Raw genomic sequence first — 17,634 nt, forward strand, 5'->3', positions numbered from 1 at the left:
TACACAACCCGTTCTTGAGGATTTGAATAATACACACCGTGCTCGCAATTTATAGGCCTACTAGCAATTGCCGAAGTGCAAGTAACTCACATTTACCTACAGTCTCCGTTTCGCACTCTTAAAATACTCGGGGTATTTGAAAGCTTGTTCCCTTAAATTTCTCCTTAGTACCAATAGAAACGAAATGTATTCAGTCAGAAAATGCACTCACGGGCAGATGCAGGAATGGGGGGGGGGGGGTCAGGCCCACATATCTTTTTCACCAATTCATTTTTCATAACATCCCTCTGAAGTAAAATGGTCGAATCCACTTTAACAGTTGTTTGAATCATTATAATACTATCTAACGAAAAATCAGGTCCCGGTCACAACGTTGCTTTCTCACTGTTTCCTTCTCTGAAACTCGACAACAATGGCTTAGCCCAAACACACTTCCGACCAAAAAGCAAGCCTGGCGAACCTCTTGGGAAACGCGACTAGTAGAGAGGCTTTATTCGCAGCTTTGGGGGAATTGTTTTTCCAAAGGAAAGTCCAACATTTCAACAGGGGAAGCTTACACGAGGCATGAAGACTAGCCTCCTCTCTCAAGGACGGCAATAAAAGCCGTTTCCCATAGGAAAATGCAAGGGTAGCCCCATAAAAATATATGCATTTGGGTCATTTGACCCAGACCGCAACTCAGGCTTATCAAAACAGAAACCGAAACCCGTCAAGAAACCCTTTTCCTCCACTGCATATATAAAGTGAAATTAAGTATAAAAATGCCAAGCAAACAGGCTTCGTTTAGGGTTTATTCATTTCTTGCTCAGTTTACAACTCCTCGAATTTAGAAGGAAAACTTGTCAACAGCTACGACATGGATGACGATGTTTTCATAAAGAGAAATCCCAGTACACTGACAAGTGCAATGATGGTGCCGTCGGAGCCAGACTATATACGAGTCTTTACTTGCTTGAATGTTGGTGATCGGTTACAGCTTGTGCTCTGAACCCAGTAGAGAAGTATGCGCCCATAAAGAGCTCCACACTGAGGGTACCAGCTGATAAAATGGTAACAATTTTAGCAGGGTGACATTAAGTCTGCCAGGGCCGTTTGTCTGACTAAGGAATCGAGAGTGCATAACAAACGCATAAAGCCCATTTATAATCCAGTCAGAAAATCGTATACACAAGCGCGCAATGTTCAACACCAAACCATATACTGTTATGTACATGTTCATGTCCATGTACATTATTTTTTTTCCAATGGGCACCTGGGAAAAAAATCGTTCATCTCTTCTTGGGTTCACCCTCAGAAATTTCAGATATGCCCCTGTCCCGCTCCTTCCAGCCGAGCTATCCTAGGTTTGGTTTGGTTCCATACTTTGTCATCTAACGATTACAAGTGGCACACAAAACGAAACACGGGCTCAAATGCATCTGAATCTGTTTGTCTATTAGGTCTAGGTCTTCACTCCATCGGAAATACGTGGAGACACACAGACAATAGACCTAGCCGTACAGCTCTGGAAGCCCGTTTTGTGCTGGTTTTGTGGTGGTGTTGGTGTTGGGGGTCGTCACTTTATAAAGTGACAGCACCCATTTCTTGGGTGGAGCATTCCGCTGGCGGGGGGGGGTGATAGGTGCATTGCCGGTCAAACTGCTGTATCGTGTTGTTGGTTTTTTCTCACTGGCGAAGTAAGGACATAAAGAGAAGCACCCCCTCACCGGTTGAAACGAACCATATTGGTGGAGAGTGCTCATTTTTGCTGGTAGCGACGCGACGTTTGGTTAAAACTGCATCTCGCTGGTTCACGAGCGACTATGAATGCAAGCGTGCCGGTAGCATTGCTAGCAACAAAATGAGCACTACCCACCAACGTTGCTCTTTTCAGCCAATGAGTGGGTGGTTCTGCTCAAGGCGGAAAGCCGTGAGGTGGCGATTGGAGGGGACGGGGTGGGGACACGCCCCCATATTTTTGCGTATGGGCCGCGTATGGCAGTGTCCTCCATAATTCTTCACTGTGGTTTATGGAAAAAAGACTACTTGACAACAAACAAAAAACGGTTGTGTGTTTCGACAATCATGATCTTTGCTTTTAATGACCTCTTTCTCACCACCAAGGGTCCGTAGCGAGACTTAACATAAAAATGTTGCCTTTCAGATAAGCAAAACACGGAGGAGTAAATCAGAAACAGTCACTACAATCCCGTAGTGGGAGATATAATTATTAGCTTGTAACCTGGTTTGGTGAGCAGTTGGTTTTTTTAACAGCTTAATAAAATTCTAAATTAAGCCCGTCTACGAATATGGCCCTATTTGACCTTTTTTAATCAAGCACCTAGCAACAATAACAGTGTTGTCCAAAAGCGAATTCTACTGAGCAACAAATGGACTTCCCCTCGCTTCCTGATTATTACCTACAAGAGTTGGCGAGAGAAGTGACCACTGAGAATGAAACTACATGATGCTAAGACAATTCGGTGTGCTGCACAGGGATGCAACTCAGGGAACGAGTGATATGTACCCCCCACACACACTTTCTTCGTGGGGAGGAAAAAAGGCAGATTTTGAGGAATTTTTGTGCTTCTCAACAACAGACTATAAAAATGTACGCCATGCGCGTTTGGAAAGAGTAGACAGATTTTGCGTATTGTGATTGGACAACGCATTGCAAACTCTTGCAAGGCAGAGTTCGGGACGTTAAATTTGTTCTCGTATTCACGAACGGCTCGATTTGTGGTCCGTGGGTCGGCCGCCCTCGAACGCCGGGAACGTACAACCGGCTATCGCTACTAGTTATTTGTAGTATGCAACATGGCGGCGTCCTGGTGCATTCTTCGAGAGTTCATGTTTGGATAACTGGGCTAACTTCTTTTCTATTACAAAAAATCATTTCTGTTATGTAAACTTATTAATGTTAATTTGGCAAACTTTCCATGGTCTCCAGCTTTGTAAGCCACCTCGACAGTTTTTCCGGCTTTTCCAAAATCAAATCTCACGAGTTTTTCCGTGTGTTCATGTAAAACCCTGACGAGGAGATGTAAACCTGTTTCGAGAACAGTGTTCTTGAGTCGTGTTCCCGCCGTTTGAGCGCGAGAACAAGAAACCTGCATCAAGAACAGGCCGCCGTAACTGTTGTTAAACCACTCTTATGACGTCACCCTATTCAGTAAAGAATGGGCAGTTTTTAATAATCTACAGATTGGACATTCTCCAAAACCTAACAGATCAAACTTGACTTGATGGACACAGAAAAAGCACTTGTGACATTAAATTACAACGTCAAACACGGTAAGAGACGCTCTCAAAAATAAAGTAAATTGTTTTAGACATTCGATACGGTTAACACTCCAATTTTTAGATTTGACGCGGTAACGTTTTCTGTTGAGATTAGCGATTTTCAGTTAAAGCGAACCGCTCCTTACGTTGCACTGTATGTTTTAATGTATCTCAATTTTTACATATCCCTTCCATTTAAGTTTGATTTCATCTTTTTTTCAGTTTATTGTAGGTTAATATTCTAACGGTTACGTATAATTTTTATTATGTTTATAATTCTTCTTTGTGCATTTATTTTTAAATTCACATCTTTGCTTTCGGTTAAACCTCAGTTTTAACTCTTTTCCTGTGATCAAACAATTTTTAATAACAACTTCAACAATCACAATTCATATACAATTTTGCAGATTAATCGTTCAGAAACTTACGTATGATACTTCCCAGATGAATGAGATTATATTCCAAATGCATGTATTCTTCAAACGAAAGAATTTCCTTCGGTGACTGGTGGATTTCAAAGAGTAAGCATGTAGTTTCATTTGAAGAGACAGTAAATTGTAGTTCTCAAATCAGTCACTCGGGAAACTTGCTTGGTGGTGGTGTAAAAGGTCCCCAGCTCCGTACAGTCATATCGATAGCCTTTACTAACATAAATTTAGCATTATTTCCGCAACTAATGTATAATAGATATAAATCCCAAAGATGTGTACTATAAAACTGCTGCAACCTGCTTGCTGACTACAGCGACCTTATACAAATTTGGACCGTAAGACATTGTGTGTGCCGTGCGATATGCTGATGGTGTCGACTGTAGCCCAGGTTGGACGTTGTCTTAATTTCATTCAAGTAGTCAGGGAATCCACCTGGGCTAGTGTCGACTGCATGTCAGCATGTAACTTCGTGTGAAGCATGTACCGCGCCTGCGAATGAAAAAAACTAATTGTGCACCCAGCCGGGGAGTTACTTATTGGCTTGGGACAGGAAGGAAGCTTTTATGTACATGTACATGCAAATGTACATAGCAAGCCAACGCTGGACAAATGTTGGAATTCATCTCACGGCTCTCAAAGTGTCAGTAAAGCCTTTTTGTTCTTTTGTACAAGGGAGGGACTTGGTTTGAGTCGGAGAAACGACTCAAAAGGTGGAGATTCTTTGATACAAATGGACTCGGACGCTTCGTGTCCTCACCCATTCGAATCCAAGAATCGCCACTTTTTTTGTCGTTTCCCCTTGACTGAGAGGCCCGTATTATCTACTCAGCCATTAAACGTATTCTAATTGTAAGCGCGGGCATTTTTTAAAGCTACAGAGGAGTCGTCTTTTGCGTGGTTCCCAAATAGCTGGGGCTTGTTTTAAAGGACCTCAGCCGTGGCGGAAGCGAAGAAGTTCACCTCGCCCTGCATAGCCCCGTGGTAGATGTCCTTGGCCTTCTGCAAGTCAACGCCGTACTCGTCCGCGTACGCGTCGATGAAGTGTGCGAGCTTGGAGCTGCCGCCCAGGTTGTCCGTGATCCAGAAGCTGTACACGTTGGTCTCGCTCTGGGAAAAAAATGAGAACGATTACGCTTTTTGTCGAGGAAATGTCACTGCTTTATTTCGTCCCCACCACGATGGATGACATCTTTTGATTGTTCATTTTCTGTCCTTGTCAGTGTCTCCCTCTGTTTGTCTGTTTGCTGGGCTGTTTTCTTCGAGTCACGGCTGGGGCCTCCACATGTATCTTTATACCCAAAGACATGACTACTCATCAACAACAGAAGCGGTTTTTTCCCCATCCAGCCCCTCCCCCCAATTCTACTCGTTCACATATTCCCTCAATGAGCCTCATCGGTTGAAAAGAGCCATAATAGAGAGGAGGGTTTATTTTGCCATGAGGTCTGTCGGGACGAATGACACCTCGCGGAAGCTATTACTCGAACGCACCCGTAAAACTCATCACACAGGTCCTATAAAACTTACAATGCCCGATTTGATCTGCTCGGCCAGCCATTCCCACAGTTTCTCGCACGGCAGCATGGCAATCAGCAGGTAGATTGGTTCGCAGTTTTCGGCCACGCCCTTCTCAAAAGCCGAATAGGAGGCAGCGGCGGCTCCCATGGCAACCCCCGACGGATCCCGGATGTGCCATTGCTTGAACATGACCTTCGTGTAACTACAAAGGAGAAAGCCGTTCTCAAGTGTAAGATCATCGTATGACTTTTTGATTTACATAAGTGTATTTACACTGGTTTAGCTAAGCACAAACTATTGTTATCGATTCTGTAATTTTTCACTTAAAAATAACAGGGCTGGGAAAAATTTGGAGCTTGAGAAAACACTTGGACCCTTTTCCAATACTCGACTTGGGCTCCTTCTCAGGCTTTGATCCCAAAACCAATCCCCGATTGTGGGCCTGAAGCGTTTAAATTAAATGGGATTATTGTAATTTCTGGCTCTCTAGAATCTCATTTGATGTTTTGTGGCACTATTAAACTAATTACTGCGCTTACAGCTTCAAAGTCAGCTAGTTAAAAAACAGTTAAAGCCCGAGACGGAGCCGAAGTTGAGCATTGGAAAACGGCATTGAAATCAAAGTCCCTAAAGAATAAACAACCTTTCGTAAATTTCGTTGGTACCCTGCACTATACAGTATTCAGTGTGCAGCGGATGGTTTGTCCCGACGTCAAGGGTGCAGACCACTAATTCAAGTGAGAATTTTTTACCAGCTCATTAGCATTAAAAGTGCCCCCCCACAGTATCTTTTGAAAAAGGAGATTGTTTGGCCCCTAAAATGGTGAGATTGTGTAAATCGTTGCCTGGATCAACTCTCTGGGTCTTTGAGCTTTCATATGAGAGCAGAAGGGCTAAAAACTACGGTTGAAAAATGGTCCTAAGTGCCCCCGAAAGTTGAGGGTTGCCACTTGAAAAATGGCTGCAATCAGACTTCGGAAAAATCACTTTTTGGGGTTGACTTTGTTTTGTGGGGAATAATTAAAAATGTAATTGGTTAACCCACAAAAAATTGAAAAGAAATTGAAAGATAAGTGACCAGACAAGAATTTCATTTGTGTTTCAGAAATCTCAGGGATGTTGGCGTGCATGCTATTGGGCCCTGAACGGTGCTGATTTTACACTGTTTTCAATGGGGCTTGAATTAGTGGACTGGACCCTCAAAGTGGCATCGCAGTTTTGTGGCTGTAACAAATACATGGGTTTGCGCTTACAGTTAACATTAATGTTGTCGTTGCTCAGTACGCTCATTTCGGGTAGGTCAAAATTTTGAAATGAGGTTGGCATGTGTCACAAACCAGTTCGCGTGATGTTTGGCCGCTTGGATTCTGTCGAACTGGCGCAGTGACGACCCCAAAACTGTGAGGCTAGGCTCGACCGTACCACGGAATGCCATATGCTGTTCTAAAGCGGCCAGGCAAATGTGTCGTGTATAAGTTCAAACGTCGTGTTTGTGAGTTGGAACGTTGTGTTTGTGAGTTGGAACGTCGTGTTTGTGAGTTGGAATGTCGTGTTTGTGAGTTGGATCGTTGTGTTTGTGAGGTTGAAGGTCGTGTTTGTGAGTGGTCAGGACGAATTTCATGGATCATTAGCATGATTTTTTCCTTGATAAAACAGGATTGCCAATCTTCTTGTTCATGTGTTGTATATTGCATGTGACTGGTGTGCAGCTTATCATAAAAATGGCATGGATTTTTTTGCTGGTAACCTGCTTTTCGTGAGCAAGACGATAACTGTGCTAAGCAAACTTTTGTGCTTAGCAGCTTCATGAAATTGGCCCAGCCAGCGCCTGGTAGCGTAGACTACACGCAGTAATGTTAACGAGTTCATTTCTTTTAAACTAATTTTAGAGCGTGGTGTCATGCCTCCGGTCCATCCCCGGACTCCCAAAAAAAATAATAATAAATAAAATAAATAAATTTAAAAAAATACTACATTAACCCTAACCACCAGGGTGTATGTAAAATTGTATTAAAATCGGAGGATTTGGGACTGTTAGGGCTTTGGTTGGCAATCCTATTTTATTAAGGGAAAAAATCATGCTAATGATCCATGAAATTGATCTTGACCACTCACAAACACGACGTTTGAACTCACCCACACGACGTACGTTCCAACTCACAAACACGACGTTCCTTCTCACACACACGTCGTTTGCGTGTCCGCTTTAGAACACATACTGCCATGCTGAAAATTTCTGCCTTATTACGGGTTATGGCTTATATCAAGGACTCGGGCCCAAAGTCATGTTCAAGTCTTTTGTAGGAGACGGCCTGAATTCTGAGCAACCAGGCACTCACCTAGTGTAACTTTTGACGCGTGATTGGATGAAGGCCTTCATGATTTCATCCTGGGATTTATCCTCTGCAATTCCGTAGTAGGTCGTGGCGTTGGAGCAGTAGACTGCATCTTGGACTGTGTATCCTCCTGAAAGTTGTTTGATTGAAAGTAAGCGCGATCAGTCTTCATGTTTTCAGGGTTTGTTTTAAAGGCTTGCGGTTCTGTGAAGATGGAAAGTATTGAGAACGGGCCAAAGTCCTTTTCCAAAGACGCCCCACCATTTCCATTTCTTTCACCAATGATCCTTCGAAATTTAAACCAAAACAGCAACTGTCACTTACGGATGGTCAACGCCAAATATGACCTTAAATCTAACATGCACTTGTAGGACAGGGCACCAACCGGGGAGTAGCTACCAACTCACCGTAATCAGTGGGATCGAGAAGACCGCTCTGGATCCCCTGGATGAACTTTGTATGCAGCGCCAGCTGGGCCTGGACCTGACTGCTCTCCCACAGCCACTCCGACAGCTCCTTCTCTTCGTAACGGCCGTCCGCGACGGGCACCTTGGTCAGCTTGGCGGGACGTTTGGCGGCCAACCGGTCGATCACCGTCTGCGGCAGGTGCTCGAGCATGGCCGCGGTGCTGCGAGGACTGCGAAGGTTTTTCAAACCTTTTTGCCACAAAGACATGTTGGAGAGCTGATGCCAAAACCACCTTTTTCAAACTTTTAGCGTTTTCTGTCGAGTTACCCCGATCAGCTAGTATTTCGACTGCTCTGCTATCAAGCAATCCAGGTGCTTTTATACGAAAAATCTGCAGATAACTTCCCAAAACATGAGAAGCATGCCCGCTCAACGATTTCCGGGAATTTGCGAGAAAGATACAAGTAGTGACGTATCGGTCTTCGGTCCAGGGGTACAAAAATGGCATAATCCCATCAAAACCACAACTGTCAAATTTTCTACTCCACACACACACCCACACACAAAAACATCTTTTAGCTCAATAAAGAGCACCAAAGCGATTTACTTTATTGCCTCCCATAAACAATACAATATGTATTTCGCGAGAAACGAGACGACAGCCACGGAACACCATACTTGTGATACATTCGTCAATTCGGAAAAAAAAATCGGGCTCGATCTCTCAACATCCCTCCGAAGTCAAATGGTGGAACCCATTGAACTTTCCTGTTTTGTGTGCTGTTGACACAGACCACGAACCCGGACACACGGAATGTTGTTTTCCTGAAGACTGTTTTTTTCTCTGAAACCCGAAAAGGGTACTTCGTGGGATTTCCCATTTTCATTATTATCATCCTTATTTTTTTTATAATGTCCTGGAGTCTGGTATCAAACTCACGTGAGACAAAGGGCATAATTATCCAGAACCACCAGACCCTATGAGTGATTGTATGTGGGTTCAAACCTCATGGGCACCAGGATGCGTGTGTTAGGCACTACTGCAACAGAGGCTTTGCGTGGAACAAAAGCACCAGCCAGCAAGATGCATGGCAGCCATGCAAACCCTCTATAGGCATACATACCGATACTGATGAAGTCACACTTTTTAGGCACTTTTCTTTTCAGCCAGTGGGGGCCCACGTCCACCGAGTGCCACAGGAGATAAAATAGTTAGCAGCAAGAATCGATTATGATGAAGGGCCTACCTAAAACATTCATGGCTCCGTCACTTTAACTTGACGCATTTTAACAAAAATGATCGGGTCGATCGTCGCACAGACAAGACAATTTGCCTGATTTATAACCTTCATCTCTAGTTGACAAGTTTGAATGCACTGCAAGTGTTTAAAATAAAGTGCAGACAGCAGAGGCCGAGTAAGCTAATGTGGTCACCGTTTTTCGGTTTTATTTCTTACTCCTTTAAAAAGTCACATACATATATTACTGTCTACCATTACGTGGGTGGCTTGATGACGTTTTCCTTCAGGCGTACATGTGAGAGATACCAAATGTACTGACCAGTGTAATACTACAGAGATAGACTAAATACAAATTTGTAAATGCTCGAATTTGGTTGTCGACCAGTGCCCAACTCTCGACTCCCGAACCCTGTAGAAGAGATACCGACACACCTGTGAACGAGGGCACCACACGCCAAGAAAAAAAGTAACCATTTACCAACTTGAAATCTAGTCTGTAGAAGCCAGATATCTGACACAAGAAGTTTCATGAAGTTGGAAGCAACAAATGCAAATTTACCAAATTAATAATTCAGGCAAAAAACATAAGCGCATGAGTACCGTTCTTTACTGCCATCCGGTAACATTTTTGGCAAATCAGATGTAGAGGGCGCAATTTCCTTAACAAGGAGGCCCCAATCCTATTCTACTGGGAACTGCACTTCGCCGGTTCACACGCGACTATAAAGAGTACACACATACGATCGCGTGCATACCAACACACAGAAAGTTGCGCGACACGAGTGTCTCAGGGTGCAGACCACTAATTCAAGGGAGAATTTCTGACCAGCTCATTAGCATTAAAAGTGCCCCCACAGTTTCTTTTGAAAAAAGAGATTGTTTGGCCCCCAAAATGGTGAGATTGTGTAAATCGTCGCCAGGATCAACTCCCTGGGTCTTTGAGCTTTCATATGAGGGCAGAAGGGCTGAAAACTACGGTTGAAAAATGGTCCTAAGTGCCCGAGAAAGTTGAGGGTTGCCACTTGAAAAATGGCTGCAATCAGACTTCGGAAAAATCACTTTTTGGGGGGTGATTTTGTTTTGTGGGAATAATTAAAAATGTAATTGGTTAACCCACAAAAAATTTACAAGAAATTGAAAGATAAGTGACCAGACAAGAATTTCATTTGTGTTTCAGAAATCTCAGGGATGCTGGCGTGCATGCTATTGGGCCCTGAACGGTGCTGATTTTACACTGTTTTCAATGGGGCTTGAATTAGTGGACTGGACCCCTCAGTTGTTGGAACCGAAATGGTGGCGTATGCGCCAGCGCACATGGACATTTCCACACAATATTTTTGTGCCGTACTTCACACATATTGAACGGCCATTTTGGTTTCAAAGTCTGAAGTTGGCGATACAATGCAGTACAGCTCTGCGAACAAAACGAACACTTCCCGCAAACATGCCTCTGTTCAACCATGGAGGTAGAATCCATGGTTCAACCGATGAGGGCGTGATTCTGCTTAAGGCGTACACTGTGATTTAAAACGGGAAAAAAAAAAGACTGCTGTCAAATATGTAGGAAAAAGGGTTTGTAAAAAATGAAACGAATAAAAGACAAAAAGTGCACAATACATTTCAGTCTCCATTTCAAAATCAATAGACTAATGATTCCTTTCTCTCTTTGAGTTTGAACCAGGGAGGATGAAATTTGTCAAAGGTATCCAGAATTACTCAGGGACTCAAAAGTTCAGTCAATTTCTTAACAGTTTGAATCAATTCTGCGGTTGAATTCGGAGGTCAGAGTGAGTCAGCTTGAATAACGGAATAATTAATTATTTGACCCTCCATTCGATCGAACATGAAAATACTTGGTTGTACCAGATCTCCACAATAACAGAAACAAAATTTACTTCTTTATACCAAAAGTAAGAGAACAACAACAATAATTGAAGTGACAGTAATTTTTGCATTTGGGTACAGGCATTCAATTGCCCTTATATTTATTTCATGACATCTTGAAATATGTTTCTAACCAAATCACAGGATATCCCCTTTCTCCCAGTGAGGTTCACCTCCAAACAGTGCATTTTTCGAAAATATGAGCATGACACTCCGGGTCCGTCGTCCTTGACTGAGCCCAGTCAGTCCTTGGGCCGGGAATTGAAGTACACGAACACTACCAAGGCCACAAAGAGCGCCCCCAGGGTGGGGAGGACCACACGCAGGACGTTGCGCTTGTTGTCCCGGTTCTCCAGCTTGCGCTGCCGCTTCTCCCGCCGCGACTCCTTCACCTTGCCCTTGAGTTGCCGCATCCCGGCGTGGGTGTTGGCATTTGTTGGAGGGAGGGTGTGTTCTGAGGGTCACTCTGAGGGTCTCCCGTGAGGGGCGCACCTGTGACGAGCAGGTTGTTGAGGGGGATGGGTGTGGCTGACAGGCAAGAAAAAAAAAGAAAGAAGGAAGAAGTATCGTTGACCTGTTTGGACATGGAGTCAAATATAACTTGGCGTGTCCATCTGTGCCAAGTGCACTCTTCAAAGACAGGATCTTACAGGTGAAGCCCATGGCAGCTGGGTCTGCATACAGTGTACAAGGGACTCCCAAATACTAAGTTAACGGCCCCAACCAGCAGATAGTTCAAATTACACGCAGTCTGAATGGCTGGAACCCTATGTGATGCCTCAAACCAAATCATTTTGACATCTTCTAGGGACAGGTCCTAGTAGGGTCTCTGGGCCATTCGATTTAACCCTCAGTATAATACACTACACTGACATGTTGAGTGACCGATTTTGATTGATTGGACAGCCTTGTGTTGAATGCACACTTGTATGGAATATTCATGTCCTACTACTGGTCAGGAACCACACAAGTAACATATCGACTCAACCATTTTGCAGGGGGGGGGGGACAGTGACGTCAGGGCACCCAATACATGCTGTCATACACGTTGTTAAGCTAGCTGTTTACACATGTTTGAGAAATATGTACTTCAGGGAGTGATAATATATTGCGAAGATTTGGTTGTGAGACAAATATAGTTTCTGTTTTCCATGCAATTCAGGGATTTATTTATCGCCAAATGGTCGAGCCGATATGTGGTTAACGTGGTTCCCTGACCACAGATTTTTCAGACGTCTCTATACATAATCTTAGCGGGAGTTGTCGGAATTGGAGACTGGTATCCAAAGCAACGTAAGCGTTCATTACTGGAATACGCTGCGCCTGTTTTTGTCACATGACGTACGGCCACAGGGAATGTGCAATGGACGTGTGCGGCTAGTCGAGGGATGGGAGGTAAGGATTATAGAAAGAACCTCATTTTTTATCAATAATATTAGTTAAATGCTACAAAATACAATCGTAACAGAAGTTCCATATGTTAAGGTCTTTCAGGGGAGATTTGCTCAAGCAAGCGAAATCAGATATCTTATCGGGTAGGCTAACTGGACAGCTTTCAAAATGCCACAGCGTGTGAAACCATAAAAAGATTGCTTCGGTAAGGTCTATGGAGAAGTACCTTACCGTTTGGGAAGTGGGGCATGTAATGCTGTAGGCCTATGTAGTATGTACATGGACTAGGCCTAGGTCTCGGGGTAGCCTAATGCTTGATTATCTTCATGCTTACCCTCCTCCAGACTTTTATTGCTCTCGAAAGGAAATGCTTAGCTAGCAAATAGTAAGTTTCAACAGTTGTCTGGTACTGGTAGTACCGTTGGAGTCAAAACGGTAGCACAATTTTCGTCGTAGTTTTTTCATTAAAACAGCGACGCAGCGTTGCGTGTTACATGTTTATCGGCCATGATGTCCTGCATGACAACTCATTGAGACGTCTCGGTACCCCGGGCCCGCCAGGGCCGGGAGGGAAGGAACCCGCTTCGATGGTGACAGGTTATAGCGCCCTCCCGCTTCCTTACGATAGACGAAGCACTACACAACCTGATCTACTGTTGTAACGATAATATGAGATAAGGTCTGGATTAGATGAATAGACAAAAGGACAAACGTTTACTCAAGAGAACAGATAACAAACATTTTTAATGTAAGGACTCAATGTGTAATTTTATTCCAATCTTACCACTGCTCCGAATAATTGTGCTGTAATTAGTGCAAGCCGCTAAGAAAGCCACAGCATATCAAAAAAAAAAGTTGTATCCTTTCATATACCGAAAATCCAATAAATACATTCATAAATTCTGATTCTGAATCGGAAACAAGCGGCGCATCCCATCAGGTTTTTCTTGGGCACTTCACAAGAAAGTTGGCAACCACGTTTGCACGTTTCGAAAATGCAGTCAAACTTAGTTCCTATTATACACCGAACATTCGAGAAATGACATGGTTGAATACGGGCATTTCAAAATAGTACGCCTCCAAGAGTTTGTAACGCGTTGGCCCATAACAACTCGCGAAATCTGTCGACCCGCATCTGAACGCACCTTTGGTCGACATATTTCGCGCATTGTGATTGGCCAACGCGTTGCAAACTCTTGGAGGCATGCTGTTGTGAAACGCCCGTAACCTGATGAAGTTGAAGTGGAAACCATGTACCAGCAGCCGATCATACCATAATCTAAGAAATTTTCAATATCATCACAAAATCATTAGAAACAAGTCAAGAAAACAAGTTTGCCAAGGTTTACGTATAATCATCGACAGTTTGCTGGAAATTTACAAATCAACACCACTACAGTAAGTAATGAAACAAGTTATTTTTTGTTTTCGGAACAAGTTCTAGGGATTTAATTCAAGAAAAAAGTTTGGTGTGCGCTTAATATTAAAAATATTAAAAATTTGATATCGAAACATTTAATGATAAAATAAAAATCGTTACTATGTTTTGGTTTGAATTAAGAATACGAAGTTTACACTGAATATGCTAGAAATTCGAAAATCAACACCTTTTGAAATTATCACACATTGGTATACAGAGAAAATGGTGAGCAATGACTTTCAGAATCAAGAATATTTTCAAAATTTATTTGAAAACATGATCTGACAAGGGTTAGGTCTATTTATCCAGTTATAGTTATTATCAACTTACTGGAATTTGTTCACATTTTCTATCTCATGATTTTAAAATGCGAAAAAAAAAAGAATTTCAAATTAGACTTTGCTGTGAGAATGCCATGCATTGCTGGTCTCGTGAGAAATAAAAATAACAACAGTTTCGTGGAGTTTATTTGAAAGAAAAGGAGAACAAGTCATGAGAGAGTCACAGTTCATCTTGGTTGGGCTCCATCTCAAAGTAAAGACAACCGACTACCTTGCGAAAATATTCCGGTGACGACTGGGTGCGCGTGGCGTTATTCAACAGGCAGTCATGGCTCAGGGTGTCCGGCGAGTTGCGCTGAACGTTGAACGACCGGCAATCGGGGTGCTCGTGGCAGATCTGGCCGCAGGCTGCCACGGACGTGATCGGCTGGGTGCCCAAGACGTGGCCGACGAGGCACTGCTGCTGAGGGCGACCGGTGGTTGCATCCACCGACAGGCAGTACACGCTGCGGCTGGCTGACACTGGCAGGGAGAGGGGTAGAATCCGTGGCCGCTCGCACACAATGAACATCTTTGTGCCTTCAGAGGTATCGCCCCAATATCCTCGAATGTAACGATTGGTCTTGTAGTTCCTGGTTATCGCAAAGGCGTGATCCTGAATGACTGTATATTTAAAGTCATCCGGTTGCTGGGGCTCCCATTTTCTGTAGTCAGTCAAGGATTTGTTCCCCTCGGAGCAAACCCACTCGCCTTCCATTGCGACGTCATTACAGTGGATATAAAAACCTATCAGGTCCTGATGAAGGTCATCAGGCATCGCGAACGATTTGTTCAGGAACGAGTTCTCCTCGTCCGAACTTGGCATCACGATGAAGGCATCGTGATGTTGGCATCGCCCTACGGCAGTGATCCAATCACCGGACATCGATCCGTCCAGGCCAAGGTAGCAAGACTCCCCGAACGCTACCCAAGGCGACCCGTCGCCGGGGCACCCAACCGCGACAGACACTGAAGCGCCAATCAGGGCGGCCAGGCAGCACGCAGTTACAAAAACTTTTCCAAAAGCAGTTGGCGCCATTGCCTTTCTGTACGGTTTTTGCTGATGACAAAATGTTAGTCTCAGACAATTCTCAGTGTACGCCTGCAGGTTGATGTGCAACTGCTACGCGCAGTAATGCGTATGAGGCTCAAGAGGCCGACGTCGAATGAAATGCTTGCTTGGTTTGCATAATTTTTGTGCCGCAGTTGCCATGGTGAGGCAGAACAGTTACGTCTTGCCTAGAAGACAGCTCCAAAGGCTCATTTATGTGACACAAACATGAGTAATACATGTACCGGAGGCAAATGAGTGACACGCCACATGTTTGACATGTCACGTGAGACTGAGGATAAATCTGTGATGAAATCTTTTTGAAATTTCCATCGAGATTCGAGGCAGTTCCTTGGTTTGGTGGATAGTATTTTTCTGTTACGCCATCGGTTCCAATCTTCATTTGTTTATTTATTCTTCCTCTTAAGTTTCAACATTTTTATCTCAGTCTAAGACCAAGAGTGGATTCGGGAAGAGAAGCACCCCCTCAGCGTTTGATTAATAAAGGTCCAGTACAAAAACTTGAGTTAAAAGCCGATCCAGTATCACCCAATGTCAAGTGACTTTTCTGAGGAACATCCGAAATATTCCAAACCCGTTGCTGTGAACATTCGCATAGTATTGTTGACGGTCGGACATTTTCGGCCGTTTCGTGGCCACTTATAATGACTGATTTTCCTTTACCTTTCCAAGGCCAAGTTTCATTTCCTGCAGAAGTGATCGCTTCCCAATTCTCTAAGCAGAAAAGCCTTTGCGGCCATAAAACCTTTCAGCGACCCTGCCGCATGAAATATCCATCGCAATAATTACGAACTTCAATATTTTCCGCCATGATTGCGATCATAATACAATTGAATTACATCACAACTGAAGGATTTCCTACACAATCCCCGAGTCTTGGCTCATTGAACAAACGCAAAATTGACACTAACGTTGAAACCACTCGGGCACATCATTTTGACAAAACAGGTGTTCAGTTTGTCATTGGTTGTTCAAAATGTTGCCCATTCATGGGTCATTTTTGCTTGGTGAAGAGTGCTTTTGTGTGTGACTTTTGATTCAGTAACCAAGTTGCTGTGCATGTCAATTTCTTCTTTGTTATAAAGATAATCACTTGCTTTTGGGCATGTGATTAGTAAGGGGTATTGCAGCATACCTGTGTACAAAAATTGTTTATTTCTATGGAGTGAATTTTTATGTGTGGCCTTTGACAGAAGTGACAAGTTACTTTTGCTGTCCAGTGTTTTTACTAAGAAAGTCAATGCTATTAAAAAGCTCTGATCACCTAAACAGATGATAACAATGAACAGCTGGATGGGGTCAATTTTAGGTGATTTCCACCCGCTTCATCTTGGGTTTTCATCTTTTTCCGCTTGTTATTTTTTTAATGGGGGAGGGAGGTGGCCAACCCTTGGTCCTTCCTCTCGCAACGTCCATGGTGTCCTGGAAACAAATACCCCTCTATGGAAGCTGCTAAACAGGGGATTACGTGGTTTTTTTTTCGTTCCAAGGGCGGATGCAAAACCAAATTCTGGGGGGGGGGGTTAATTTGCTTTTTTTTTGGGATGGGGAATTTTTCATGTATTTTTGTATGGCCTTTCTGAGGGGAGACCGTGCATTTTTGGGCATTTTACACGCTTTCGGAAGGGAGGGAACAAAATACATGGCCCCAAAACGGATTTCTCTAATTTTTTGCGAAGAGGGGGAGGGCATAACCTCGTTAGCCGTCCAAATCCGTCCTAAGCCAAGGCAAGCCAATGCAAGCCAAGCCAACCCAGCAAAATTATTGACACATGCACTCAGTTGTGCGCAGAATAAGACACAGCAAACAGCCGTTGGTTGCCAACGTTAAGTGTTCCATGCAAACAGCAGAGCCAGTGCAGGCAAAAATAAATGGGGGTTGTCAGGGTATACACTCCCGCATTTTTTGGCGGGCAAGGAGGGCGCTCTTTGACCTCAGCCACCCCCCCACAGGTCCACACATGCTTTGGTCGGCAAGCCTGGAAAAAACTACTATTGCATATTTCACGTCAGTTTGCAACAGCAAAACACCAAGGCCCAATAAAAAAGGAAAAACCAACGATACAATTCTTAAAAAAGTACCTCGTTTGCCTTATACCGGTACCGTTTTGTTTTACATTTCCACATCTGTTGGGCAATTTTAGGATTTCATCATCCCCCAATCGACCCCCAACTACTCGGCATGAAGTTGACGCTGCTGAGTCGGTCGCGTGATGCGCGTCATTTGCCAATAATTACAAGCCCCTTCAAGATCGAGAAATCGCCGCACCAATTACACAACACACTACGATGGCATTGTTAATATTAATTTCCAAATCGACAGACGAAAGCGAAGGGGGATTGTGTGGCCA

General features: G+C 43.7%; 2 protein-coding genes across 2 annotated transcripts; both read right to left on the bottom strand.

Annotated features, from left to right (window-relative positions):
- Positions 1–2,046: 2,046 nt before the first annotated feature.
- Positions 2,047–8,366, bottom strand: LOC110980809 (uncharacterized). The gene is made up of 4 exons (XM_022237806.2): positions 7,954–8,366; positions 7,550–7,676; positions 5,220–5,412; positions 2,047–4,799 (listed from the first exon to the last, which is right to left on the bottom strand). Exons 1-4 carry the CDS (start codon positions 8,219–8,221, stop codon positions 4,614–4,616), a joined length of 774 nt encoding a protein of 257 aa, XP_022093498.2. The 5' UTR covers positions 8,222–8,366; the 3' UTR covers positions 2,047–4,613.
- Positions 8,367–11,141: 2,775 nt separating this feature from the next.
- Positions 11,142–17,579, bottom strand: LOC147796821 (aggrecan core protein-like). Its single transcript, XM_087145568.1, has 2 exons — positions 12,806–17,579; positions 11,142–11,607 (listed from the first exon to the last, which is right to left on the bottom strand). The coding sequence occupies exon 1, from the start codon at positions 15,248–15,250 to the stop codon at positions 14,393–14,395; it is 858 nt and encodes a 285-aa protein (XP_087001694.1). The 5' UTR covers positions 15,251–17,579; the 3' UTR covers positions 11,142–11,607; positions 12,806–14,392.
- Positions 17,580–17,634: the final 55 nt, after the last annotated feature.

The sequence above is a fragment of the Acanthaster planci genome, linkage group LG14 (assembly GCF_054643075.1).
Source record: "Acanthaster planci isolate LZ-2023a linkage group LG14, COTS_SCS, whole genome shotgun sequence".
In the NCBI taxonomy this organism is placed as follows: domain Eukaryota; kingdom Metazoa; phylum Echinodermata; class Asteroidea; order Valvatida; family Acanthasteridae; genus Acanthaster; species Acanthaster planci.

Excerpts from the sequence above, each read along its gene's own strand:
- LOC110980809 (XM_022237806.2), bottom strand. The coding sequence starts at position 8,221 with ATGTCTTTGTGGCAAAAAGGTTTGAAAAACCTTCGCAGTCCTCGCAGC. Across the intron at positions 7,677-7,953 it reads TCTCGATCCCACTGATTACG|GAGGATACACAGTCCAAGAT; the intron begins GTGAGTTGGTAG and ends AACAACTTTCAG. Across the intron at positions 5,413-7,549 it reads CGCGTCAAAAGTTACACTAG|TTACACGAAGGTCATGTTCA; the intron begins GTGAGTGCCTGG and ends TCTCCTTTGTAG.
- LOC147796821 (XM_087145568.1), bottom strand. The coding sequence starts at position 15,250 with ATGGCGCCAACTGCTTTTGGAAAAGTTTTTGTAACTGCGTGCTGCCTG.